This window comes from Ranitomeya variabilis, chromosome 7 (genome assembly GCF_051348905.1).
Source record: "Ranitomeya variabilis isolate aRanVar5 chromosome 7, aRanVar5.hap1, whole genome shotgun sequence".
Taxonomy (NCBI): domain Eukaryota; kingdom Metazoa; phylum Chordata; class Amphibia; order Anura; family Dendrobatidae; genus Ranitomeya; species Ranitomeya variabilis.
The window spans coordinates 206190521-206216717 of record NC_135238.1 but is presented as its reverse complement, the minus strand read 5'-3'; the positions used below and the strand labels follow the sequence as shown (position 1 = coordinate 206216717).

Here is a 26197-nt window from a genome sequence, read left to right as displayed (position 1 = left end):
TCGTGTATTGGTCAAGTCCTCTGCGAGGAGACTCCAAACTTTGCCTCTGAGTTACGGTCCGTAATTAAAACAGAGGTAGAATCTGTGTTTAAAACCCTTAAAGGAGAAAGGAAAGTCAGGGGAAAACCTAGTCCTTGTAGGAATTCTGATTCCTCCAGCTCTGATATTGTAAACTCAGATACACAGAACTCCTCCTTCTCTTCCTCAGATGACGAAAGAGGAGGTCGTCATTGTTTTCCCTTAGATGAGGTTGACGGCCTTGTTAAAGCGGTGAGGTCGACAATGGGGGTATTGGACCCTCGTCCTGACAAAACAGTTCAGGATGTCATGTTCGGAGGACTATGCCAGAAAAAGCGGAAAGTTTTTCCCCTAAATGAAAATATACAAACATTAATCAAAAAAGAGTGGGAAAAACCAGAGAGGAAAAATGCATCAGTTCCCTCTATTAAAAGAAAATATCCCTTTGAAGAGGAATCTTCCACTTCATGGGATAAGGCTCCCAAACTCGACGTGGCGGTAGCTAAAGCCTCAAAAAGATACGCGTTACCATTTGAAGATATGGGAACCCTAAAAGATCCTCTTGACAAGAGAGCCGACACCTTTCTTAAAGGTGCCTGGGAGTCGGCAGGAGGATGCTTGAGACCGGCCATAGCAGCGGCTTGTACGTCACGCTCCCTTATGATCTGGATTGACAACTTAGAGAAACAGCTGAGGGATGGGGTACCCAGAAATAAAGTGTTAGACTCTATTCCTATGATTAGAGGTGCCGCGGCATTTCTAGCTGATTCGTCTGCCGACTCAATCAAATTAACGTCAAAATCTGCAGCCCTCTCGAATGCTGCACGCAGAACCCTGTGGCTAAAAAGCTGGCCAGGAGATTTACAAACTAAACACAAACTGTGTTCTATCCCGTGTGAGGGCAAGTTTCTCTTTGGAGAGACTCTAGACGATATCCTGCAAAAAGCAGGTGATAAAAAGAAGGGGTTCCCCAACCTGACTCCAACGTTTAATAAGCGGCCCTTTCGGAGTAGGACATTTTTCAGGAGAAGACCGCCAAGAGAACAAAACCGCTGGGACGATGGGAAAAGAAGAGAAAGAGGGTTCCTCTTCGGTAATTCCCCACGCGATAAGAAACCCCCCCTAAGTGACGTCTCCCCCAGGGTGGGAGGGAGGTTGTCTCAATTCCTCCCAGCCTGGGAAAAAATTACTACCAGCCCCTGGATACTAAATCTGATAAACGCAGGGCTTCAAATAGAATTTTTTTCCCTACCCCCCCGACACTATGTAGTAACTCCACTGAGGTCTTCTACCCAACAACAAGAAGCTCTAGAACTCGAAATCCTAAAATTATTGGACAAAAATGTCATCCTGGAAGTTCCCCCTCTGGAGAGAAAGAAGGGTTTCTACTCCCCATTATTCCTGGTTCCCAAACCAGACGGGTCTTTCCGGACCATAATAAACTTACGGAAATTAAACACTTACGTAAAGAACAAACGATTCAAAATGGAATCAATAAAGTCGACAATAAAAAACCTGTTTCCGAACTGTTTTATGGTTGTTCTAGATCTCAGCGACGCGTATTATCACGTCCCCATCCACAAGGATTCTCAAAAATTCCTCAGAGTGGCAGTGGTCATAAAGGGGCAGATAAGGGAATATCAATACAGAGCCCTTCCCTTCGGCATATCAATTGCGCCTCGCATCTTCACCAAATTGGTAGCAGAGATGATGGCACATCTAAGGGAAGAGGACATCTTAATCGTTCCATATTTGGACGACTTTTTGATTGTCAGCAGCTCGGCCCAACTCTGCAGTCAGCAATGCCAAAGAGTGATAGACATTTTGAAAAAACTAGGCTGGCTGGTGAACCTTCAAAAGTCAAAACTGGAACCAACCAGGGTCCAGGAATTTTTGGGTCTCACTCTGGACTCCAGTTCCCAAGAATGTCGCCTCCCAATTCAGAAAAGACAAAAGATATTACATCTAGTGTCAGAAGCTTGTTCAAAACCATCCATGTCTCTGAGGAAGGCGATGTCGTTACTGGGGTCCCTCTCTGCTTGCCTTCCAGCAGTTCAGTGGGCGCAGCTCCACACGAGACCCCTCCAGTGGGACATTTTAAAAAACCAGAGTTTACTAAGGGGTCGATTAGAGGGTCGCATGACTCTAAGTTCGCCCGTTATTCATTCCCTAACCTGGTGGTTAAATCCCACCAACCTATCAAAAGGGATTCCATGGGTGATAGAGGGCCCTCAGATACTAACAACAGATGCAAGTCCCACAGGGTGGGGGGCTCATCTGAACAACAAAGTCGCTCAGGGGGTATGGGCAAGTCGGGAACTCGGGACTTCCTCAAACCAAAAAGAGCTGAGAGCGGTGAATCATGCACTACTTTTTTTCCTAAGAGAATTACAAGGGCATCATGTCTGAATTTTTTCGGACAACAAAGTAGTTGTAGCTTACTTGAACCACCAGGGGGGGACCAGGTCTCAAACATTAATGGAAACTACCTCAGAAATTCTCAGCCTAGTACAGAACAATTTTCTATCCCTATCAGCCCTACATATAAAAGGGGTAGAGAACCAGGAAGCCGACTTCCTAAGTCGTACCCAACTAAAACAAGGAGAATGGTCCTTGAATCAGGGGATATTCAACAAGATCACAGACTTATGGGGCATCCCTGTAATAGACCTCTTTCCAAATATGCACAACAGGAAGGTGAAAACCTTTTGCTCCTTAGATCCCAGAGGGAATCCTCAGGCAGTAGATGCATTTACGATTCCCTGGACACAAACTCTTGCGTACGCATTTCCTCCCATCATCCTCATTCCAGCAGTTCTGCGGAAAATCAGGCAGGACAAATCCAGGGTTATCCTAATAGCCCCCTTCTGGCCCAAAAGGGCCTGGTTCTCCTGGCTGAGGATGCTATCGATCACCGATCCCTGGGTCCTTCCGGATTTTCCGGACCTTCTGTCTCAGGGACCGGTGTTCCACCCCCAATCAGAGAATCTCCACTTAACAGCGTGGAATTTGAGAGGTCACTATTGAGGGATAGAGGTTTTTCTAACAAACTAGTCTCTACACTAATGAAAAGTAGAAAACCTGTGACCACAAAAATATATGGGAAAACTTGGCAAAAATTTTTATCCTCCTCCGGGGTCAGGTTGCAAGACGGGGTTCCAGTGACTGAAATATTAGAATTTCTACAAAAGGGGTTAGACTTGGGCCTTTCAATAAGTACCTTAAAAGTACAGATATCAGCCTTAGGAGCACTGTACTGTGAGAACATAGCAGCAAACCCTTGGGTGATACGGTTTATCAGAGCAGCCGCAAGGTCTAAACCTGTAACAGTACAAAAATTACCAACTTGGGACTTGAACTTAGTCTTGTCAGCCCTGACAGAACCCCCGTTTGAGCCTGTAGAGTCAATACCTCTTAGGATTCTATCACTTAAAACTGCCCTCCTAATAGCCCTGACATCGGCCCGTAGAATAAGTGATCTCCAAGCCCTGTCCGCAAACCCTCCCTTTACACAAATCCTGGATGATAAGGTTGTACTAAAGACAGACCCTGCCTATCTACCCAAAGTAGCATCCACATTTCATAGGTCTCAGGAAATAATCCTTCCTTCCTTCTGTCCAGACCCTAAAAATAGGAAAGAAGAAAAATTCCACACACTAGATGTGAGAAGGTGTCTAATCCAATATATTAAATCCACCCAACAGTGTAGGAAGGAAGGGTCTCTATCTGCTTCCAGGGACCTAGGAAAGGACTTAAAGCTTCTAAGGGCACTATTGCTCGATGGGTGACAGACGCAATAGCCTTGGCCTACTCATCCACCGGGAACGCCGTTCCACAGGGACTGAAGGCCCACTCTACAAGAGCTATGGCGACCTCCTGGGCCGAAAGGTCAGAGGTACCATTAGATCAAATCTGTAAGGTGGCCACCTGGTCATTACCTTCAACCTTTTTCAGACACTATCGTTTAGACCTAGCCTCTTCATCTGACCTGACCTTCGGAAGAAGGGTTCTGCAGGCTGTGGTCCCTCCCTAACCAATATATCTCAGCAATTCTCTCTGGTGTGCTGTCATGGGCGACTGAGAAAGTCATAGTTACTCACCGATAACGGTGTTTCTCAGAGCCCATGACAGCACCTACTTATTTCCCCCCCTCATCACGTGTGCGGTGAGCACATTATTTTGTGTGAAGTGCCTTTTCATATAGACACGGTGTTTACTTCTTAAAGGGAACCTGTCACCTGAATTTGGCGGGACCAGTTTTGGGTCATATGGGCGGGGTTTTCGGGTGTTTGATTCACCCTTTCTTTACCCGCTGGCTGCATGCTGGCCGCAATATTGGATTGAAGTTCATTCTCTGTCCACCGAAGTACACGCCTGCATAAGGCAAGATTGCCTTGTGCAGGCATGTACTATGGAGGACAGAGAATGAACTTCACTCCAATATTGCGGCCAGCATGCAGCCAGCGGGTAAAGAAAGAATGAATCAAACACCCGAAAACCCCGCCCATATGACCCAAAACTGGTCCCGCCAAATTCAGGTGACAGGTTCCCTTTAAGCAATATGATAAAATTGTATATTTTTTGTTGTTGTCACTAACCTGGAGGTCCTCCGATGCTCTGTAAACAAAACTGATGCAGGGGAGAGGTACCGCCCTTTTATCCTGTAGGTTTCCTGTCCCTGAAGGGCGGATCCCCTCTCTCTGGTGTGCTGTCACGGGCTCTGAGAAACACCGTTATCGGTGAGTAACTATGACTTTTTCACGTGTGTTCTAGCCATGTTTTCAATGATGCAACACACTCCCATTATAGTCTATGGGACTGTTGAAATCTCCATGATTTTTGTGGACAAAGTGACCGCAAAATAAATAAATCCATGGAGACATGTCGGTTCTCGATCCGAGTTATGGATCAAACTTGCTGTCCTTTTCAAATGTGTCCACGAAAAAAAAAAAAGGACGGCACACGGCTCCAATCCTTATGGCACTGTAGTGCCGTGTGTTTTTTACTATTTAATGGGTTGGAGAATGGTGGGTATTTTTGTTTTGCATACAAGAAAAACAGATGAGCGTAAAGACCGACACATGGTCCAAACGTATTAAAATTGGGTGTTTGCAACTCACCAAATTATGTGAAAAAAAAGGTTTTCTAGTAATATGGATCAAAATTCTGCAACAAAGTCTGCAGAATGTGATTTTATCCTAAAAAAAGTCAATGATCTGGGAGTGAAGACCCACAGCTTGTGTAAAGATGCCCACACACAAGCACCATAGCTGTAAGGCTGGTGACATATGCCTGTGCTGCCACATTTATGGCTGGGAAAACTGAAAAAATCCAATGTAGCAGACTAATCTGAAAGGCTCTGTCGCCATCGGATCATCAATGCACCCCACCAACCAAGGGTGTGACGGACTATTACGCAAACATTATGCAAACCCGTATTTCTAAAGCCTGGCTCTTGGCTCTGAACTCTCACCATCTGCTGGATCTGCAGGTTTTGGACTTTTTTATATTCATCTTCGACTCTCTTCATTTTCTCCCTTTGCTGTGCGACAAAGAAGTTATCGGCTTCTTTTATTTCGTAAAGAGCCTGGATTCCTTTTAGCTTCTCTCCCTTTTCTTCTTCCTCTTTCTTCTTCCTCTGATAGATAGAAATACACAATATATAGATATAACTGATTTTTAACAGCGATATTGCTGTAAACTCCTCCGCCAGGCTGTGTACGACTCCAACTAAAGCAGGAGATTTTTGCCCCAAAAGGACGGGGTGGCCTGTCTTATTCCACCAGTACGGTCATACCTGTCTACTAATCCCAGGCTGCACAGAGGGGACGTGCCACGGTCTATGAACGGACTGTCCACGGGTCTGGCCCGAATTCAGCAGCCTCATATAAGCTTACGACTACTATATGACTGCATTTCGGCTTCCAAATAACCCCCACAACACCTAGACCCCCCAATGGTTCCCCTGAATTTAACTTGGCCTTATTAACGCTTGTAACCTTACGCTGATCTAAACTTGGCGCAGCAGAACTGTCAAAAATCGGGGTGTTCGTATGAGTGACTAAAGGATTCAGTCATTACCTCTGCCATCATTTCCAACTTTCTATCCTCTGTTACAAAAAACCCTCCTGCCCCTCTATGTGCCCAGTTTACAGTTACCTACAATATGGCCGTGTCCATGAGCCATAATAGTGAATCCTACATGGGTGAACGAGTGCATCGGCCCAAATACTAGTCGCCCTGGTCAGCAGTTATTTGCTTGTTACCTTAGCAGAATGGGAACAAGCACATGTCAGAAGACCTGAGATGTGGGAAAATATGGCACCCAAGAGTATGTAGAATACCCAAGCGCCATAAGGAGCCATAGATGATTTTTAGTGTAATAATGGGCACAGGAATCCGCTACTCACCATGGCCATTCTGTGCTCTGCAATCTCTTTCAGATCTGCTTTTCTCTTTTCTTCTTTTTCCTCACTTTCCTTTTTGATCTTCGCTTCCATTTCATCCAGCGCTCTAGTTAGACGCTCTTCTTCATCATCGAGCTTCTGCTTCATTTGTGCAGCCAGCAGTTCTGTGATTTTATCCCTGCGTTCCACTGTTTTCCTATTCCATGTTAAGGTGCAAATTCAATGTCACGTCTTCCTACATACAGGTATGGCATGCATGCTTTCATAATCAGAAGTATGATGTTTTAAGAAACTCTTCCCCTACGGCCAATCTGCTAATAACGCAGCTGGAGAAGAATACATTTACAGGAGCCTGTGTTTTGGCAATGGTCTGTTCAGAATTGCTGATATAAGTCAGACCATTACAAAGGCTCTTGGCAAGGGTTGTCCTACTTGACCCAAAACATGTCGAAAAGGCAAGGCATATGATAAACTAATAGGCAAAACTATGCTAAGTCCTATCCGATGGCATCCTGTCCTACCAGTGAACACGGAAGCGACCTCCAGTGGAGCGACGAGGGTTACAGTCCGGAAGTATGGCTGCTTTTATTGTCCTATCCCATGAGTGTTTCGCCATTGCTTCATCGAGGATTATCTTTGACAATTCTACAGTGAACTGCGTTTTGTGGGGTGCAGGGTCCCTATCCTGGAATTAATATGGCCTTTGTTATTTTTACTTGCCATTTCCACCCACTTCGCCTTTGCATGTTTTGTACCGCCTTATTCTCTTAAAGGGCTTGTTTCCACTTGCGAGATATACGTCCGTGTCTCGCATGTGAAAACCAAGCTCTGGAGCCAGCACTCCGGAGCGGAGCGTGCAGCTGCATAGCAACACATGGAGCTGCACACTCCGCTCCGGAGTGCCGGCTCCAGAGCTTGGTTTCCACATGCGAGACACGGACGTGTTTCTCGCAAATGGAAACAAGCCCTAAAGGGAATATCCAGGACTATTTCATTTTTTGTACTATTGGCCTAAGAACTAACAGGCAAGTAGCTGCTCTCTACCTCCTAGGTGTGCTCAGCACTGATCTCAGCTGAAACAGGCCGGTCATAAACTGGTTACTCAGCGTCTTCTGTCACGTCGACAGAGCGAAGTCGGCTCTTCTGCTTTGCTCTGTTGACGGGGCATGACTGTCGACGTCATGATGATTGACAGCCGGTTCCGAACTGCCTGAGTCGACGGTGTCCCTTCGAAAGAGCAGCAGGGAAGAAGAAGGGCTGATCTGCTGACATGGAGTAGCTAAATTGTCGGCAGGAGCGGTCGATGAAAGCTCTGAGCCATCACTAGGTAGCTGCCTCTTAGCAAATACCTGCCTGTTAGTTTTTAGGCCCATAGTAAAAAAAAAATAGTCCTAGACAACCCATTATAATATAGGCTGATCTGCAGCACCTGGCAGCAGCCGCTACACAATGAACGAAGCTGCGCAGCTGAGCTCCATCCATCCGCTGCTACCAAAGCGGAAACCAGCTGATCAGTGGCGGCACTAATAACTCATGATGTAAATGTTCTCACCTATGTAATTCCTCTTCTCTCTCCTTTTTCAGATTAGCCATTTTTCTCTTTGCCAGAACATAGCGTCTTGTCAGGTCATCGTTCTCTTCATCCATCTGTTTCTCAAGTTCTCGCAGGAGGTCTCTGTCAGCAATATGTGCCTACGAATATTGATCGTGTCCATACATTAGATTCAGGATGTATTTTCTTCCATGCAGAGACGATACACTGATTTATCATGGTTCCCACTACCAGGTTTAGGCCGGGGTCCCATCAGCGTATGGCATCTGATGCTTCTCTCATGTGAGAGCATGGGATGCGATAAGCTAATGACACTCGCCTCTTGTTCTGCTGCGACCGGGAGCCGAGTGTCAGTGCTCCGATCCTCTCACATGACAGGTGCGGAGGAGACGGAGAAATACCTCCATCCCCTCTGCTGCCGGCGACAGCGGGAATCATACTGCACTCGGGTGATATCTGAGTGCAGTACGATGTTTCACATGCACCCATAGACTTATATGGCTGGGCACGATCCGATACTCTCATGAGAAAATAGTCACAGATGTGAGCTGCCCCATAGAGAAACATTGGGGCGAGTGCAATCCGATGTTTTTATCTGATTACACTAGTCCGATTACATCGTAAGTGGGAGCGAGCCCTTACACTCATCTGACCTGTTGGTAGGCCTATAATGTGAGGAAAGTGTCATGTGAGTAGAAATTGTTCAAACTATAATTAATGTCGGTCTCTATTTTGAAGGAATATTTTTCAACCACATTAAGGTGCTTAAAGAAGCTGTCCTCCTCCCATCAAAGTTATTCTCCTCTTAATATATTGCAGTCATCATATTATATAGCACTGGGTACTTACAATTGCTCATTTTGCCTTTCTACCCAGTTAATTCTTCTTTTTTCTCTGCTCTATGTACAAAGAGGAAATCTCTTTCCCTGCATTTAAAATTCCCCTCTTCGTCTCCTGACCCAGCTGTCCTTCCTCCCCCTGCCAGAGACTTTTGCAGTGATGACTCATACAGGGAAAATTGACCTCCTGTTTCTACCTCCCATAGGGGTGAAGCCGCATATTCATCACTGTAATGAGCGGTACCACGTGACCGCTCACATAGGACAAGCTGCTGGCGCTGAGAGGAGGCATCGCGGGAGCTGGGTGAGTATTTCTCTGCAAGTGGCCGGGCTCACAGGGGGTGGGGAGGGATAGGACGCGGGAGGTGACCCCAAACTTTATTTTAAACAAAAAAAACAACTTGATCTTTCATCCCTTCTCTCCTGCTAGCGCTGCTTTCAGCCGAGCAGGACAGAAGGGATGAATGCCGGCTTCAGCACCACACGCTGGGGACAGCGCTTACTGTAGCGCTGTCTCTCCTGCACAGTCCGTGTGGTCCTCAGGCGGCACACGGCTGCCGCACGTGTGCCACACTGATGTGCCACGTGAGCACACGGACACGGATAACTCCGGTATCGGAATTATCTGAACGTGTGAGACTGGCCTTAGACGGATTCAGCTAGTCAGTTTTTAATCATTTGATGTCATAGACTTCATGGAAAACAGAACAATTAACTGGGTAAAAGGACAAAATGAGCAATTGTAAGTACACGATTGCAATATATTAAGTAGAAAAAAAACTCTGATGGGAGGAGGGCTTATAATAATTCATTAAGAATTAAAAAATAGCCGATAGACAGTAACCGAGCCAGTGCCGCTCCTCTGCCTGCATTGTCCACTAAGCTCCTGGCTGCTTCTTCTAGCAGGGGGCATCAAGCAACGGCTGCAGACAATCGGAAGCCACCGATCAGCTTCTGTTTGGACAGAATGTCAACTGCTGTAGCTGATTGTCAGCCACTGTTTGGCTGCAGCCATCATGTGACTTCACCTGCCGGAAGTGGAGGAGAACGCTAACGGCAGAATGTAAGAGCAGCACTATTTTTTTAATTAGTGTACAACGCCTTTAAATGTATCCATTTGGACAAGTCGGATATTTTTCTACCAGATTCGCCTGTCAATGGGATTTCTATGCAGGTACAATACTTTTAATTATGTGACAGACTGAGCTTTTTATAGCGTGACATGTATCTTTTAGGTGACATATTTACATGTCCATAGATATTGTACATAACTATTTACAATGTAATCGTTTGGGAAACTTTGTAGACTCTTTACGGTTTGTTACCGATCAGAAGGATGGCTTCCTCCTATGTTAGGGCTGGAGATTTGTAGATGGAACTACACATTTCTCCCCACTAACCTGATGAGTCTTCATTATTTCTTTTTTCTCCTCCACTTTCAGCTTGGCTAGTTTATTCATCTCCCACTCATACAGCCGGGCCTGTCTCTGAATCTCTGCACTTTCTCGGTCGTTGGCTTGTTTCTCTAAGTCAGCAGCATGTCTGTGATCCTCCATCCTGGGGACAAATATAATAAGTCGCTTTATGTAGAAACATACTAACAACGTGCACCGATTGTATGCAATGGATATGAGATGTAGCACAGATCAGCCTATTCCGTGGATTTTAGATTCAGATAGTTGATGCCGACATTACAAGGGCTCACCCACAAGGTGTATTATGGCGCCAAACAACTGCACAGTTGCACCTAGTGGCTGTGATATATAGTATCGATTTAGGGGAAGAAGCGCGCGGCGGCGGCACATGGAGTGTTCTGTATAGTAGTACAGGCGCATGGCTCTGCTGATTCCCCCTTCCCCTTCTTTCTTTCAATGTCTTGTTTTGTATGTGCTAAGATGCAAGAACACAACCTTTATAATAGTAATATGGATGTTTTCTGATTTCGTGCACACCTACCGGACTTCATGTTCTTCTTTAGGCCTCGTTCACACGTCAGTTTTCTCTTCGCCACGACAGCACCCACTGAGAGAGGGGATCCACCCCTAGGAACAGGAAACCCTACGGAGAGATAAAAGGGGCGGTCCCCCTCGCTCCCACAGTTTTGGTTTCCTGTTCCTATGGGAAATCCACGGAGAAGAGGATGCCTAGCCTGGATGCCGCTTGCGCAGTTTACCTGAGAGGACGGCAAGGGCTCCAGAGCTGGATGCAGCGTCGGGGGTTCTCTTCTCAGCTTCCCCCCTCTGCTGGCAGGCGCCGTGAGGCCAGAACTGTTGGAGTTGCTGGCTCATGGAAGTCCACCTGGAGACGTCTGCGGGACCAAGCGCGAGGTATGATGCCGCTTTACCTAGGTAAGCGCTCAGACAGCGTGGAGGTCCACTGTTTCCCCGGGAGGATAGCGGTAACCTCCGGGGTGAGGGAGGAGACAGACGGCACCTGCGCTGATTCCGGTGGCAGCGCAGGCGCATAAGGCATGGCCGCGACCCGGAAGTGGTTAGCACTTCCAAGTTCAACCGGAAGAAGATGGCGGCCCCCATATGAAAAGGACGCCGGTGCTATTGCTCCGGCGTCCACAATGGATTCAGCGCAGAACCCTGCAATGCTTTCTGTAGAAGACACCGCAGCTACCCCACGTACACGTGGCAGCAGCAGTCGCTCTAAACAGTGCGGATCCTCTAGGAAAAAGTCGGACCAAGCCGGTTCTCAGCCCCAGTCTCCTCCTCGTTAATTGGTACCGTAAAAGCTTCACTGGGGTGAGTGTGCATCTACCCTCATAGGCTGACTATTGTTCCCTCTCCTTCTATGCACCATAGGGAAAGAAAACTGAAAAAACGAAGCACAAACAGTGTGCGTTATGTCTCAAGCCCCTCCCGGATAGTTACAAAAAGAGGCTTTGTAAATCATGTATTGATTCTACCTTGCGGGAGGAAGCCTCAGTTAAATCAGAGGACATCAGACTCATGATTAGACAAGAATTACAGGCCTTACATAGTTCTGATAAAGAACCGTGTGCCAAGGGTAAAAGAGGATACGAATCCCCTATATCTGATCCATCTTCTGATATGGAGAAGGCAGACTCTGATACTTCCCACGAATATGTTTCCTCAGATGAGGACCAGGATACATGCTTTCCCACTGACAGTATTGATAACCTTGTCAGGTCCGTTTGTAACACCATGGGCATCGAGGATTCTAAAGTCCCCAGAACACAGCAGGATATTATGTTTGCCGGTTTATCGGAAAAGAAGAGGCCCTCTTTTCCAGTGATAGCAGCAATAAAAACTTTAGTCAAAAAAGAGTGGGAAAGCCAGGGGCAAAGGGGATTACCTCCATCCTCAAAAAGACGTTATCCCTTCAATGATGAAGAGTTTTCAACATGGACAAAAGCGCCAAAGGTAGACGCTGCAGTAGCATCCACATCCAAAAAATCTTTGCTACCTGTAGAGGATTCAGGCTCATTACAGGACCCGTTAGACCGTAAAGCCGACTCTCTGTTAAAAAGAGCCTGGGAGTCATGTACGGGAGCCTTCAGGCCGTCTATCTCTGCTACATGCACTGCTAGGTCCATGTTAGTCTGGCTGAGTGACTTAGAGGAAGGACTTAAAAGCGGTCTTTCTAGAGACAAACTGAGGTCCTCTATACCCTTAATTAGAGGGGCTACAGCCTTCCTGGCGGATTCATCTGCCGACTCTATACGCTTGGCAGCCAAGTCGGCAGGTCTCACGAATGCAGCACGTAGAGCCCTGTGGCTTAAGGGCTGGAAGGGTGATCCCCAGACGAAATCCAAATTATGTGGTCTCCCATGTCAGGGTGAGTACCTGTTTGGTACCAAACTGGACGAAATCCTCACTAAAGCGGGAGAGAGAAAGAAGGGCTTCCCTAATAATAATTACCTTCCATCCTATAGGAGAGCGTTCCGGAAGCCCGTGTTTAATAAAAGAAAAGAGTTTAAGAACCAAGACCGCTGGACCCCTAGAGATACCAAACAAAGGGGTGCATTCTTTGGGAAGCGCCCTTTCAAAACTGAAGACAAACCCCGTTAGAGCAGATCTACCTGTGGGAGGTAGATTGTCCTCGTTCTCAAACCAATGGAGGAAAATAACATCAAACGTGTGGGCAAATAGTCTCATCACCTCTGGTTTAAAGTTAAAATTTGCCCGAGTCCCTCCGGACTCATTTCTATTGACTTCTTTAAAATCGCCGTCTCAACAGGAGGCATTAGAACAAGAAGTAATGAATCTTCTGTCAAAAGGAGTTTTGGTGGAGGTTCCATTTCTTCAGGAGGGGAAAGGGTTCTATTCCCCTTTATTTTTAATTCCAAAACCTGATGGATCGTTCAGAACCATTATAAATCTTAAAAAGCTGAACACTTTCTTAGAAAATCAAACCTTTAAAATGGAATCTATCCGGTCCACCATAAAACTCCTGTTTCCCCATTGCTTTATGGCGGTTCTTGACTTGAAAGATGCGTATTACCATCTACCAATCTTTAAGGAACATCAACAATATCTCCGCGTGGCGATTGTACTAAATGGGTGTATACGACATTTTCAGTATACAGCGATGCCCTTTGGACTATCAATAGCTCCAAGGGTGTTCACTAAACTGATGTCAGAGGTAATGTCATATCTAAGATCAAAAGACACCCTCATAATCCCATACCTGGACGACCTCTTTGTGAAGGGGATTTTCCCACTACCATGTCAGCAAGGATTGTGTGATATAATTTCATCTTTGCAGAAATTAGGGTGGTTAATAAATTGGGAAAAATCTAGGCTAGTCCCGACAACTCGGCAAACATTTTTGGGGATTATATTAGACTCTATAAAACAGAAATGTTTCCTCCCAGAAAACAAAAATATAACAGTTAGAAATAAAGTTCAGTCTGTATTAGATAAACCTATAATATCCCTGCGGGAAGGCATGTCCCTACTTGGCTCCTTCACTTCGTGTATACCGGCTGTTCCATGGGCTCAGTTCCATTCAAGGTGTTTACAGTATGCAATTTTACATGAGGAGATAAAATTACAAGGACAATTAGACGGTAAAATTTCCCTTTCCGGTGACGTAATCCAATCCCTAACCTGGTGGCTAGAACCGGATCATCTAACTAGCGGGGTTCCCTGGGTGGTTAAACCCTCAAACATAATATTTACAGATGCCAGTCCTAATGGTTGGGGAGCACATTTAAGGGACCAGATAGTCCAAGGGCTATGGTCGGTTACGGAATCAGACGACTCGTCTAATAAAAAAGAACTAAAAGCCATCTATCATGCCCTATGTGAATTCCTTCCGCAGCTACACGGAACACATACCAGAGTTCTCTCAGACAACATGACATCAGTGGCTTACATCAATCATCAAGGGGGAACAAGATCAGGCACTCTCATGTCTATAGCCGAAGACATCCTAACCCTAGCCGAGAATCATCTTCTGTCCTTGTCAGCTCTTCATGTCCGAGGAGTAGACAACTCAAAAGCGGACTTTCTCAGTCGTCATACCCTCCACCAAGGGGAGTGGGTGTTAAATCATCAGATATTCAAGATGATAACCATGAAATAGGGTATACCCCACATAGATCTCTTCGCTACAAGAGACAACAGGCGGGTAAAAACATTCGCCTCAATGTTCCGAACCGACAACCCCGATGTTCTCGATGCCCTCCAGGTTCCATGGACATTTCAGAAGGCATATGCCTTTCCTCCGTTGATTCTTCTTCCAACAGTAATCAGGAAGATAAGGGAGGACAGAGCGAACATAATATTGATTGCCCCGTTTTGGCCAAAGAGACCATGGTTCTCCCTGCTCAGAGCCATGTCCATCTCGGATCCATGGATTCTCCCAGAGGATCAGGATCTTCTCTTCCAGGGGCCCTTCAACCACCCTCATGTGAAGGGTTTACGGTTGACAGCCTGGAATTTGAGAGGCAGCTGTTAAAACTAAGAGGCTTCTCTGATAAAGTAATTGATACCTTATTGCTAAGTAGAAAAAGATCCACTACATCTATCTATGTAAGAGTGGAAAAAATTCTTAAGCCTCTATCCATCAGCCCTGTCAAATGAAATTCCGGTCTCTATTATTCTCGAATTTCTCCAGAGAGGACGTGATTTAGGCCTTGCAGTTAGTACCTTAAAAGTACAAGTTTCTGCACTAGGAGCCAAGTATAGTCACAACATTGCGGGTGATAGGTGGATAGCCAGATTTATTTCAGCCTGCCAGAGATCAGAACCAGTTCAAATTCCCCACTTACCTCCTTGGGATGTTAATCTAGTCCTTGAAGCCTTGACAGGTCACCCGTTTGAGCCTCTACACTCAGCTCATATTAAACACGTCTCCCTCAAGACTGCTCTTCTTGTCGCTCTAGTATCGGCAAGAAGGGTAAGTGACATACAGGCACTATCAGTAGATCCTCCCTTTATGTCAATATTGCCAGATAGAATTGTCCTGAAAACAGACCCTTCCTACCTACCTAAAATGTGTACTAAATTTCATAGATCTCAAGAAATCCTTCTTCCTTCCTTCTATGATAACCCTACAAATCAGGAAGAGGAGAAGTACCATACTTTAGATGTGAGAAGGGCTGTAATAACTTATCTAGACAGGACTAGCGCCTGGAGGAAGAGCAGGGCTCTTTTTGTTTCCTTCCAGGGTCAAAGGAAAGGAGCTGGTATTACAAAAGGCTCCTTATCCCGATGGATTCGGGAGGCGATATACCTGGCCTATTCGTCTAAAGGGGAAGATCCACCTGAGACTGTAAAGGCACATTCCACCCGGGCGATAGCATCATCTTGGGCTGAGTGGGCAGAGGTTCCAATAGATCTCATATGTAAGGCCGCAACCTGGTCTTCTCCTACTACCTTCTATAGTCACTATAGACTAGATCTATCTGCCTCATCTGACTTGTCTTTCGGTAGATCAGTTCTTAACACAATAATCCCCCCCAAATAACTATCTCTGAAAGTCTCTCAGTGGGTGCTGTCGTGGCGAAGAGAAAACACCGGATTACGTACCGGTAATGCTCTTTTATAGAGCCACGACAGCACCCCTTCACTTCCCTCCCTTATATATTAGTTTGCATATGAGCACTATTAAGGGTGATTGGTTCTTGTAAATATACGTAATTAAGATAAAATGATAATATAGAATTGCCTACTAAAACTGTTGGGCGGTTCCTCTCAATCTCTGTAACCCAAACTGTGGGAGCGAGGGGACCGCCCCTTTTATCTCTCCGTAGGGTTTCCTGTTCCTAGGGGCGGATCCCCTCTCTCAGTGGGTGCTGTCGTGGCTCTATAAAAGAGCATTACCGGTACGTAATCCGGTGTTTTTCTCACGTACAAGAAAAACGGAGCGATTATTTTGATCAGAGGGAGGTTGAGTGTCCTCAGCTTTTCTCATATGTGGAGAAAAAAAAAAAGAAGTATCTCCACCTCCAATGTGACAGCCGGACCCATAGACTTGCAAAATTGGACATGTCTCTGCAATTTTCCACGGATTGCTTGGTTGGCGAAAAATCACGGACATGTGAGTGGCCCCATAGACTATCAAAGACATGTGTTATTCATAAAAACCATGGACACTCGTACAAGAAAATCGGACGTGTGAATGAGGCCTCACACTGAAGAATGGATCCTAATGACAATATCTCTTTTTTTTGGAAGGTCTTTATTCTGCTGCAGAATAAATTTGGAGCCAAACAGACGCCTCCCTGATGATATGACATGATGGATAAGTAGCTGCCAGTATTTAGTCAGGATTAATGGTGACTGGCAGATACTTATCCATCATACAGCACCATCAAGGAGGCGTCTGATTGTCTACAGCAGCAAAACAACCCTGAATATAAAGCCAATGTCAAGCACTATGTTCATCTGAAGGCTAAATTCCCATGATGAGTTTTTGACGCTGTGTATTTTCGCTAAGCAAAAACGCGGTATCTTAGGGTATATGTCCACGTTCAGGTTTGCTTCAGGCTTTGGTCAGGATTTTATGCAGGTAAAATCCTGACCAAAACTGCACCTGAGGTCACTGGCAGGTCACCTGCGGTGTTCCGGCGTGTTTTGCTCATTGTAGCAACATGCTGCGTACTGGAAAAACGCAACGCATGTGCGTTTTTGCGGGAAAAACGCATGCGTTTTTTAATGCACAGTGGAGACGGGATTTCATTAAATCCCCTCCACTATGCTATAACATCTGGACGCTGCGTTTTTGACGCTGCGGCTCAGCGCTGCGTCAAAAACGCAGCGTTTCCTGAACGTGGACACATACCCTTACAGTTCCAGCAAAGTAGATGGGATTTATAGAAATCTTTGGCCCTCTGCGCTTTCTTTTACGCAGCGAAAACTGACCTGCGGTGCGGGTTTCAAATCCCCAATATGTCAATTTCTCTTGCGGGTACGCTGAGTTTTATGTGCACACATTCCCCATAGAATTGCATTAGATGCTTAAAATCCACAGGTAAAAAAAAAACACGGAAAAATGCACCAAAAACACATACAGCCAGGTGCGGATTGTATGACTAAACTCTTGTCAAAGCCAAATACCAACAAACAGCTTTATTTAAAACATGACGTACCAAAAAGAGAAACAGAAAACCGTAGCATTAAGATCGTAATGGAGAAAACCCTGCAAGTAACCTAATTTACCGAATACGTGCAGGAAAGCTCGCCAAGTACTCATCGTGGGAACATAGCCTAAAGAAGAAGAACATGGAGTCCTGGAAGTGATGGTATAACCCCACGAAGCCCTGATCTCACATCATCCAGTCTGTCTGAGATCACATGAAGGATTTACACATTCAGAAGATCTGTGGTTTGTTCTTCAAGATGTTTGGAACAATCTCCCGGCCGAGTTTCTCCAAAAATTGTGTTTAAGTACAAGTACCTAGAAGAACTGATGCTGTTTGGAAGGTAAAGGGCGGCCACCAAATATTGATCTGATTTAGTTTTCTCTTTTGTTAATTCCCCTTGCTTTTTGTTAAAGGCCATCCTCCTAGTGACAGCAGCTTACACCGATGGTTTCCTGCGTCCCCCAATGAAATCATAGAGAAATAAATTATTAACACTTCTGTTTCTGGAAGCATTCGTCCATTCTGTACATACAGCTAGAAATAAATATATTTGGGTACAAAACATAGATACAATCTGCCTCATGACGTCTGTGATCATCGGTCCGATCTCGGATCACAATGCGCGGACTGGCCGCTCATCTCCCAACCCCGAGCGTGCCATGTGCATAGAAATATATGAAGATGTCGTCACGCTTGTGGTCGGAGGTGTGCGGCCAGTCCGCGCATTGTGACCCGAGATCGGACCGATGACCACGGACGTCTGAAGGACCCGAAGTGTCATAGAGGAAACCTTCACATACTGCTTCAGAAGATCGCTTGCATTATTCTTCCGCTTAGTCGACCTCTGCAGCGCCTTCTGCTGGTCAGAATAAACAGTTTCCTCCAATTCCCTCTGCATCTTGGCCAAGGCGTCCGTGTCTTGCCTGCTGTTCATACTCATGCGTTTATTCCTCAGCTCCATCTGGGCATCTCGTTCTCTGAGGACTTCAGTAAGCAGCAGCGCGCTCTGTAATAATAATAATAACACAATGCCTAGTGAGACTCGTGCTGCTGATTACCTTACTTATAACGACTCAGAGCTCTTAAAGGGGTTGTCACATAAATAAAAGTTCCTCTATTAGGTCACACAAATGCCTGCCCTTGTCCCCGGATCCTCTACTGGCTAGCTGTCCTTTAGTTTTCACTAGATTGTGACCATCTTACAGATTTCCTGCCTCCGTGAATGGATCCGTCACCAGATTTCACAATACGAACTGAATAAATGATCAAATAGATTTTAGACCAGATGAGGCTGGAGGACTTACCGTGAAAATACATTTCAAAATGGCCGTATAATCTTTTTTTGTAATGTTTTCTTGCTTGATGTTTAAACAAGCATTTTATGAGCTACGAATTGCACAATGCATTTGCAGACAAGGAGCTCAATGACCGGTCTGATTCTGGATTCTACAGCCATCCCGACATGGTTTTTTTTATAATACGTACACCAGCCTCATTAAGTCTAACATCTATTTTATATTGTATGCAGTTGGTAATGTGGAATGTGGAAACAGGATCGCTTTGACCCTGTTTATGACCGGACAAAGTTTAGTTTTTGCGCTTTCTTTTTTCCCTCTCCTTCTTGCAAGTGACATAACATTTTTTTTTTCAATTTTTGTCTCTACATCGTCATAAGCTCTAATTTTGAATGACACCATTCACTTCACTATATAGAAAACACTGAAAAACAGGAAAAAAAAATCTAAGTTGGATGAAATGGTAAAAAAAACCCCACAATTCAGCCTTTGTTTTTTGGGGGTCTTTCTTTTCCAGTGCTCATCGTGCAGTAAAAATTCTTCATGTCAATACAATTATGGTGATGCTACTTATATAGTTTTTTTTTTTAATTAAAAAAAAAAATTTCAGTTTGTGTCGCTATTTTGGAGCTTGTATTTTGCGTGACGTAGATTATATTATTGCCATTTTGGGGTACATACGTTTTTAGCGCTTTTTTATTGCATTTTTTGGCAGAGATGCAAAGAAAAAAAGGCAATTTTGGAATTTTTTATTTGCTTTATGGCATTCAATTTCTATAGGGAATTGGGGGGCGACTTTAATTTATTTTTATGCTTTTCTTAGCTACGGTACTTTTTACACTATTTTTTGGGTCCCGCTGTGGGACTTGATCCTGCAATTATTTGATCACTTATACTACATAATGCAATACTTTATTTTATTTTTATGAAGGGGTGGGATCCATAGTTCTAAAATTTTAGGATTCTTCTATCCTAAGTAAAGACTATTTGCAAAAAGGCTATTTCTATCATTTAGATGCATTGTAGCAATAAATAAGGATGGCGGCAATATAATAGAGAGTCAAACCAAGGCAGCTGGAATAATGAGACGTCTATGGCAGCGATGGCCGACGTACGTGGAAGGTCTTCACTTTATCACTCTGATTGTATTGCTTGACTCTGGCGTCCTCTATGGCTTGTCTCCTCTTTTCGGCTTGGCACTGGGCCTCCTCTAAATCGATCCTTTTCTTCTCCTCCTCTTCTTTCTCCTCCCGCAGTTTCTTTGCTTGTAGTTTTTCCCTCCTTAAACCCTGTGAGAAAGTTATATTTTCAGAAAAACAAATATTTAAAAAACTTTGTCATCTTACTTAACTCAATGTGTCATATGCCAAATTTATTAAAGGGGTCGTTATGGTTAATGACCGATTTTGCCTATGTGAAGAAACGTATCAGCGGTGAATGCGGACGCGGCATCATCAGCCGATCTACTCACAGATATAGTGTTGGTCCAGTTCTTCACCAATTCCTTCGATCGTAGATGTAAGTCTTCCCTTTCTTTCCTTTCTTCATAAACTTTCCTTGCCTTTTTCTCCAGAGAATTCCCATGGTTGGTTATACGCTCCCACTCTGCCCTCGGAAGAACGGTAACTTCCCGGAGATCTACAGTTGTATCTGCTGCATCTGCCATGTTTCCTGGTAATCTTTCTGCTGCAATTTTAATTAAAAAAATAAATAAAATATATAAAAGTATTTCAGATCATAACTAAAGTTTAGACTAAATGTATGGTGTGCGATATGGGACTTTTTAAAAGGGTTTCCAGATACAAAAAAAAAAAATATATATATATATAATCTTTCGGCTGCAATTTGTTTAAAAAAACAAACAAAAAAACCCTATGTTTTACTCACTCTCGTTGCTCCCGATGTCTGTGATTGTCTGCAGCGCTGATGTAATGTTGACAGTGGGCAGCTAATAACAACTGAGCTCAGTGGCTCAGGAGAGTTGATGGCACGAGCCACTGATTGGCTGCAGCGCTGCTGACTTGACATCGGAGCTGTAGACAATATAGGACTGGACCCGGGGAGGGTATGTAAAGCATATTTGTTTGTTTGTTTCTTAAAGAAACTGCTAGTGTGAAACAGAGGTTTAAATTTGGGATTTTTGCCTAAAAAAAAAATCCATAATTGAGACAATTATAAGGAGCGGGTCAGTGGGATATTTTGTGAGTAACGTGCTGCATATGGTTTGTGTATGGTGGTACAGAGGGGGCACCAGTATCGTCTCCCACACCAGTCACGTAATCATGGGGTGGTGAAGTATTATTATAGAAGCCAGGGGCCTTCTGAACACCCCCATTGTCGCCATCTTGGTGCATCTATAAAGGCCAACCAGGCCTGTACTGAAGTATTGCACTACACAGAGCAAGTCTCCTGAGGACTAAACAATAAGTCAAGCGGAATAAAACATGTTTTAAAAATGTCTCAAAAATAGGTGATAAAAAAATAATAAATCCTATATGAAGCAGATGAGTCTGTAACAGTCTGATCTATGAAACTATTGAATCAACAAATACAGCGAAGAACATAAAAAGAAAACGTAATTGCTGTTTTTCGCTCATTGCTCCTCCCCAAAAAAGGTAAATAAAAAACAATCAAAATATCGTATCAAAAAATACGACTGTTCGACATGAGAAAAAAAGGCCATCACTCCGCTCCATGGACGGAAAAATAAAAAAGTTACAAAGTTTATAACAAAGTTCAGAATTGTTATCTAGCAATATATATAAGAAACTATACAAGTCTGGTCTGGACCGGAGAATCCCATTACCGTCACTACTTCTACCACACAATAAACAGCGTAAAAATAAAGCCCATAAAAAGCAGTGTGGGAATTGCAAACATTTCACTATTTCTCCACACTTGGATTTTTTTTTTTTCGGTACAATAGATGGTAAAATAAATGGTGTTGTTTAAAACTACAACATCCACTTAAAGAAAAAAAAAAAAAAGCCCTCGTGCGGCGGTGCTGACGGAGATATATAAAAAAGTTATGAATCTCAGAATGAAAAATTTAAAAAATTGGAAATTGCTGCTCCTGAAGGGGTTAAAGGGATCTCTTCCATTGACTGATTCCGAAAAAAAAAAAAAACCATGACATCAGTTGATCACTTTCTAAATATCTTGTTCTGACCGCAGCTGAGGGTTTGTTACCATTGTATCCAGTACGTTCCCTGTTAACAATGGCGCTGCCTCTTCCCCCGGTTACCTGTCTGCTTCCTGCTGGACCCCTTCCTCCGGCCGTGCCGGACCACAGGGACGGGCGCCGCAGCCATCATCATCTTCTTCACCTCCACTGTACGGGGCTGCCGCGTTCTCACGTTGCCGGGCAACCAGCAGGACTTGTAACTTTTCGTTGCCTAGTTACCAAACCGGAAGCGGACGTGAAAGTATGGGCGTCCTTTTCCGTCCGCTGTCCTCCACTGCGCATGTCCGGGTGTACTGAGGACTCTTGCTGTTCTTTATTTCTACATATCGATGTTATTTCCACAGCTCGTTAAAAACATCCCTAACCGCCGCCGCTTTTGGACCTTCGCCCTCATCAAAGATGGCTACCGGATGTTGCTGACGTCAATGAGACCGCGGACCAATCGCACAAGCGCTGCAAGGTGCTGTAAGCAGATTGTGTCTAAGGGTAAGATAAGTAATAAATAGCCTGCGGCGGCGGACAGACCTTTACACCGGCCGAGGAGCCGACTAGTGCGGACGGGAGGGCTCATCCATGTCAGCAGGGAGCTGTGTGCAGTCATAGTAAGTGCATGATCCCTACTGATCCCTATGGCTGCAGACGGAGGCGTCCCGGGGGGAATGACAGCTCCCATCACGCACTGGGCTGAGGATATGTTGGGGGTTGTCATTAGGGACCCTCAGCTGTAGTGCTCGTCAGTCATTTCTTGTGTTCTCCATCTACAATGTGACCCGGAAAATGCAACAAAACCAAATGTCAAAGTTCATGAAAAAAGAAGCGACTGCCATTTACTTGTTACTAAAAATCCTCACCGTTCTCAGTAACGGGGATTATTCTATTGTTTACATCTCATTGCCAAGGTTACCGGCCACCTCTGCAGACTAGCAGCAGCGTGCGAGCATGAGCAGTGCTTACAAGCTCTTCCCTATAGATCGGAGCGGCGCTGTCACTGGCCTCTCTGCTGGTGTCACCATATGGCTGCTGGTCTCAACTGTCAATCAAGCAGGAGCCGTGAGACAGATGTGCACTCTTGTCAACGAAGACGGGACAACCCCTTTAAGAGACCTTTTTTTTTGTCATTATTTACCTGTTCCTCCACCAGATATACCAGAGCGCCCTCGAAAATCCTGATCGGGCTAAAGGGATAGTCCCATGCTATGAAGCAGGAGCGCAGCACTCCCTAGCCTCGCAGCTTCCTGCACGCTCAGAGGGTGAGCCCTGCTGCTTCACTGACAGTTCGGACTAGCGGCATTATTGAACAATGCTTTGCCTCTGCAGAATCGGAGGAGCGCAGTAGGACTGAGGATGGCCGTGATCTGGAGCTAAGCAAGCCGTCCACCTGTCTGGCCAGCTTCAGGACCGCGCGTACAAGCTCGATTGAACAGTTTGTAAGCACTGCACATGTTTGGACACCACTGCTAGACTGGCCGGTCCCATCGGAAACAAAAAAAGATGAAGAATTAATCCCAAGACCTTTTTTTTTTTTTTAACTGTGGGCCTAAAAACTAACCGGCAGGTAGGTGCTCCGCCGCCACAGAGCTGTTGCAGACCACTACTGCTGGCGACTCAGGGGCTAACACTGACATCTCATTGACAGAGCAGCAACTTTTCTTCTGCTCTGTCAATGGGGGCATGACTGCTGACGTCATGCTGATTGACAGCTGGCTCCCCTCTGCCTAACTGCGCGGAGCCAGCTGTCACTCAGCATGACGTCACCAGTCACACCCCATTAACAGAGCAGCCCAGAAGAGGAAGAGCTGCTCTGTTGAGATGGAGCAGCTGAATCGCCAGCAGGAGCCTACAAATAACCGCTTTGCACAGGCATCGGGTAGAACAGGCAGCTAGTTGACTCTGTTAGCAACTACCTGCCTGCTTTTTATTTGTCTTTTTATTTTTACTATGTGCTTAAAAATAAGTTTTGGATAAACCCTTTAATTATCAGGAGAGAGGGGTTTTTATAAACACTCTATCATTATACCTATCAATAAAGATGGGAATAACTGTTGAAAGGGAAAGGGCACAACAATGGGCACAAAGTGATCCAACTAATAGGTGGTGGAAAGTAAGATGCACCAGATTTATCAAACTGGCCACATTTGGTGCATTTTCTACCTTTCTAGTGTAAGATTGCACCTTACAACTATGGGACAGAATTCGTAAATGCCCCAATATTTCCTGCTCCATCGATAACACAAACGAGGAAATCGCTAACAGTCTTCAACCATTCTTCTCCTTAGGTGACGACCATCGTCCTGCGGGCATGAAGATCCTCCTGGTGTTTGACTTTGACCACACGATTGTGAATGATAACAGCGACACGTGGATTGTCCAGTGCGCCCCAGATAAGAAGCTCCCGCGCCGATTACAAAACTCCTACGAGAAGGGGAAATGGACAGAGTACATGGGTCGGATTTTCAGCTACTTAGGAGAACAGGGAATTCGAGAGGATGACATGAAGAGAATCATGATCGCCATACCCTACACTCCCGGGATGACGGAGCTCCTTCACTTCATCGGCCAAAACAAGGATCGTTTTGATTGCATCATCATTTCCGATTCCAATACGATCTTCATTGATTGGATTCTCACCCACGCCGACGTGAACAAGGTTTTTGATCAGGTGTTCACGAACCCCGCAACCTTCGACCGTTTGGGGAACCTCACGGTGCAGAATTTCCACGTCCACCATTGTGCAACCTGCCCGACGAACCTGTGCAAGAAAAAAGTGTTGGAAGAGTTTGTGGCCAAGCAGATGTCCAGTGGAGTGGACTACTCGAGAATAGTTTACATCGGGGATGGCAGCAATGACCTCTGCCCTGTAACCTTCCTGAAGAAGGGTGACATCGCCATGCCTAGGGAGGGCTACACGTTACAGAAGAAAATTGCCAAGGAGATAGAGCTCATTGATTCTTCGATTAGCGTCTGGTCAACTGGGGCCGAGATCTTGTCTCATCTGAAGCGCTTGCTGGAAGGATAAGCTTCTGCCGTGAGATAAGACAGATCCGTGTAGATCGTAGCGGTGTTTTATATACTTTTATTGATCTATTTATCCTAAATGTCAATAAATGTGTTTCCTAATGATCCTTTACACAATAGTTGGGTTTTCAGGTCTAGCGCTGAGGTTCTGTTTCAGTGTTTTTTTTCTTCCGCACTTTAGAGATTCGATGCGATACAAAAAGATTTTTCAAGCCAAATGATATCACGATTGTTCCTCAGCTAGCCTCGATGGGGCATGTTTTTAAAGATATCCCTAATGTGGTACTGGATGTCAATGGGATAGCCTCAAATCATGGCAAAAAGTGGCCATGCACATCAGATTAGGACCACCCAGTCGGATAAGGATTGTCCAAGTGGTGAACGGGCATCCAATTACGCTACGCTTCAGGTTTCGGCCAATGGTCACCCGCCTCCATGGACCCCCTACTGCCATTAACTTAATGGGGGTCTGACGATTTAGATGCCATGGTCGCTTTTCATCCTGACATCCAAGGGGTTAAAGAGTTATCTCCAATATCAGCATCTGATGTGTAAAATAGCCGGCACCTGTGAGCCCATTCCGTACAAACTCTCCCGACTTCTGCCATACATAGAAGTCTTTAAATGCTGGCGAGAAGATGGGATCCCCAAACTTATAGGCCCCATATCTTATTCATGGCCTGTCTCCGTGGATGGTACACCACTGGGTATGACACATTCTTAAAGGGAATCTGTCACCAGTTGTTTTTTTTTTGCTATGTAATCTGAGGGCAGCACAGTGTAGGGACAGAGACCTTGATTCCAGTCATGTGTCAGTTTACTGGGTGCAGCAGTTGTGATAGGATCAGAGTTTTCTTTGCTGCAGATCTAGCAGAGCTCTGAATATTGAGCTCTGTATAACCCCGCCCATACCACTGATGTTTTTTGTGTATACTGCACATTAACAGAAAGCTGCTAATTACTGATGGAGGCGTGGTTACATAGAGCAGGAGGACTACATGGCATGAGAAAAATAGTCCTTTAGTGATAATTTCTGCTGATAACACTTTTACTGAAACGGAAACATACAGCTGAGTAAGTGATATGTCATTGGAATCAGGGTCTCAGCCCCTACATCATGCTGACATAGCAACAATCTGCTGACAGACTCCCTTTAAGAAGACTTAACCATTGTTATTTCATACGCTGGCTCGTAAATGTTTTTACACCATATCTTGGCTAAAAGATGGAGAGTTTTCTAAGGTTACTAATGAGAAAATATGACTTGATGTTTCTACAGACGGTTATCTCTCCACCTGGTGTTTTGCTTTTTTGTTTTTTTACT

At 45.0% G+C, this 26197-nt stretch overlaps 2 protein-coding genes across 5 annotated transcripts in view; one reads left to right on the top strand and one right to left on the bottom strand.

Moving 5' to 3' along the window:
- Positions 1-22835, bottom strand: part of CFAP210 (cilia and flagella associated protein 210) — a 25006-nt gene extending 2171 nt beyond the window's left edge. Inside the window, exons 1-8 of one of the 2 annotated variants that reach the window (XM_077272753.1) lie at positions 22710-22835; positions 20146-20360; positions 19790-19963; positions 18180-18385; positions 10217-10373; positions 7978-8117; positions 6429-6621; positions 5492-5656 (exon numbers count right to left, since the gene is read on the bottom strand). In XM_077272753.1, the coding sequence (XP_077128868.1) occupies positions 5492-5656; positions 6429-6621; positions 7978-8117; positions 10217-10373; positions 18180-18385; positions 19790-19963; positions 20146-20340 (1230 nt within the window). In that variant the 5' untranslated portion in view covers positions 20341-20360; positions 22710-22835. Of the gene's footprint in view, positions 1-5491; positions 5657-6428; positions 6622-7977; positions 8118-10216; positions 10374-18179; positions 18386-19789; positions 19964-20145; positions 20361-21918; positions 22140-22709 lie in introns of those variants that run through there. The other variant, XM_077272752.1, reaches the window with a different exon arrangement.
- PHOSPHO2 (phosphatase, orphan 2) lies at positions 22135-26197 on the top strand. Of its 3 annotated transcripts, none has more exons than XM_077272756.1 (2): positions 22135-22318; positions 24135-26197. In XM_077272756.1, the coding sequence occupies exon 2, from the start codon at positions 24158-24160 to the stop codon at positions 24872-24874; it is 717 nt and encodes a 238-aa protein (XP_077128871.1). In that variant the 5' UTR covers positions 22135-22318; positions 24135-24157; the 3' UTR covers positions 24875-26197. The 3 variants fall into 3 exon arrangements, with proteins under 3 accessions (XP_077128871.1, XP_077128869.1, XP_077128870.1); XM_077272754.1 differs by having other exon boundaries at positions 22188-22344; XM_077272755.1 differs by having other exon boundaries at positions 22311-22460.

Excerpts from the sequence above, each read along its gene's own strand:
- PHOSPHO2 (XM_077272754.1), top strand. The coding sequence starts at position 22,188 with ATGTTATTTCCACAGCTCGTTAAAAACATCCCTAACCGCCGCCGCTTT. Across the intron at positions 22,345-24,134 it reads TAAGCAGATTGTGTCTAAGG|GTGACGACCATCGTCCTGCG; the intron begins GTAAGATAAGTA and ends TCTTCTCCTTAG.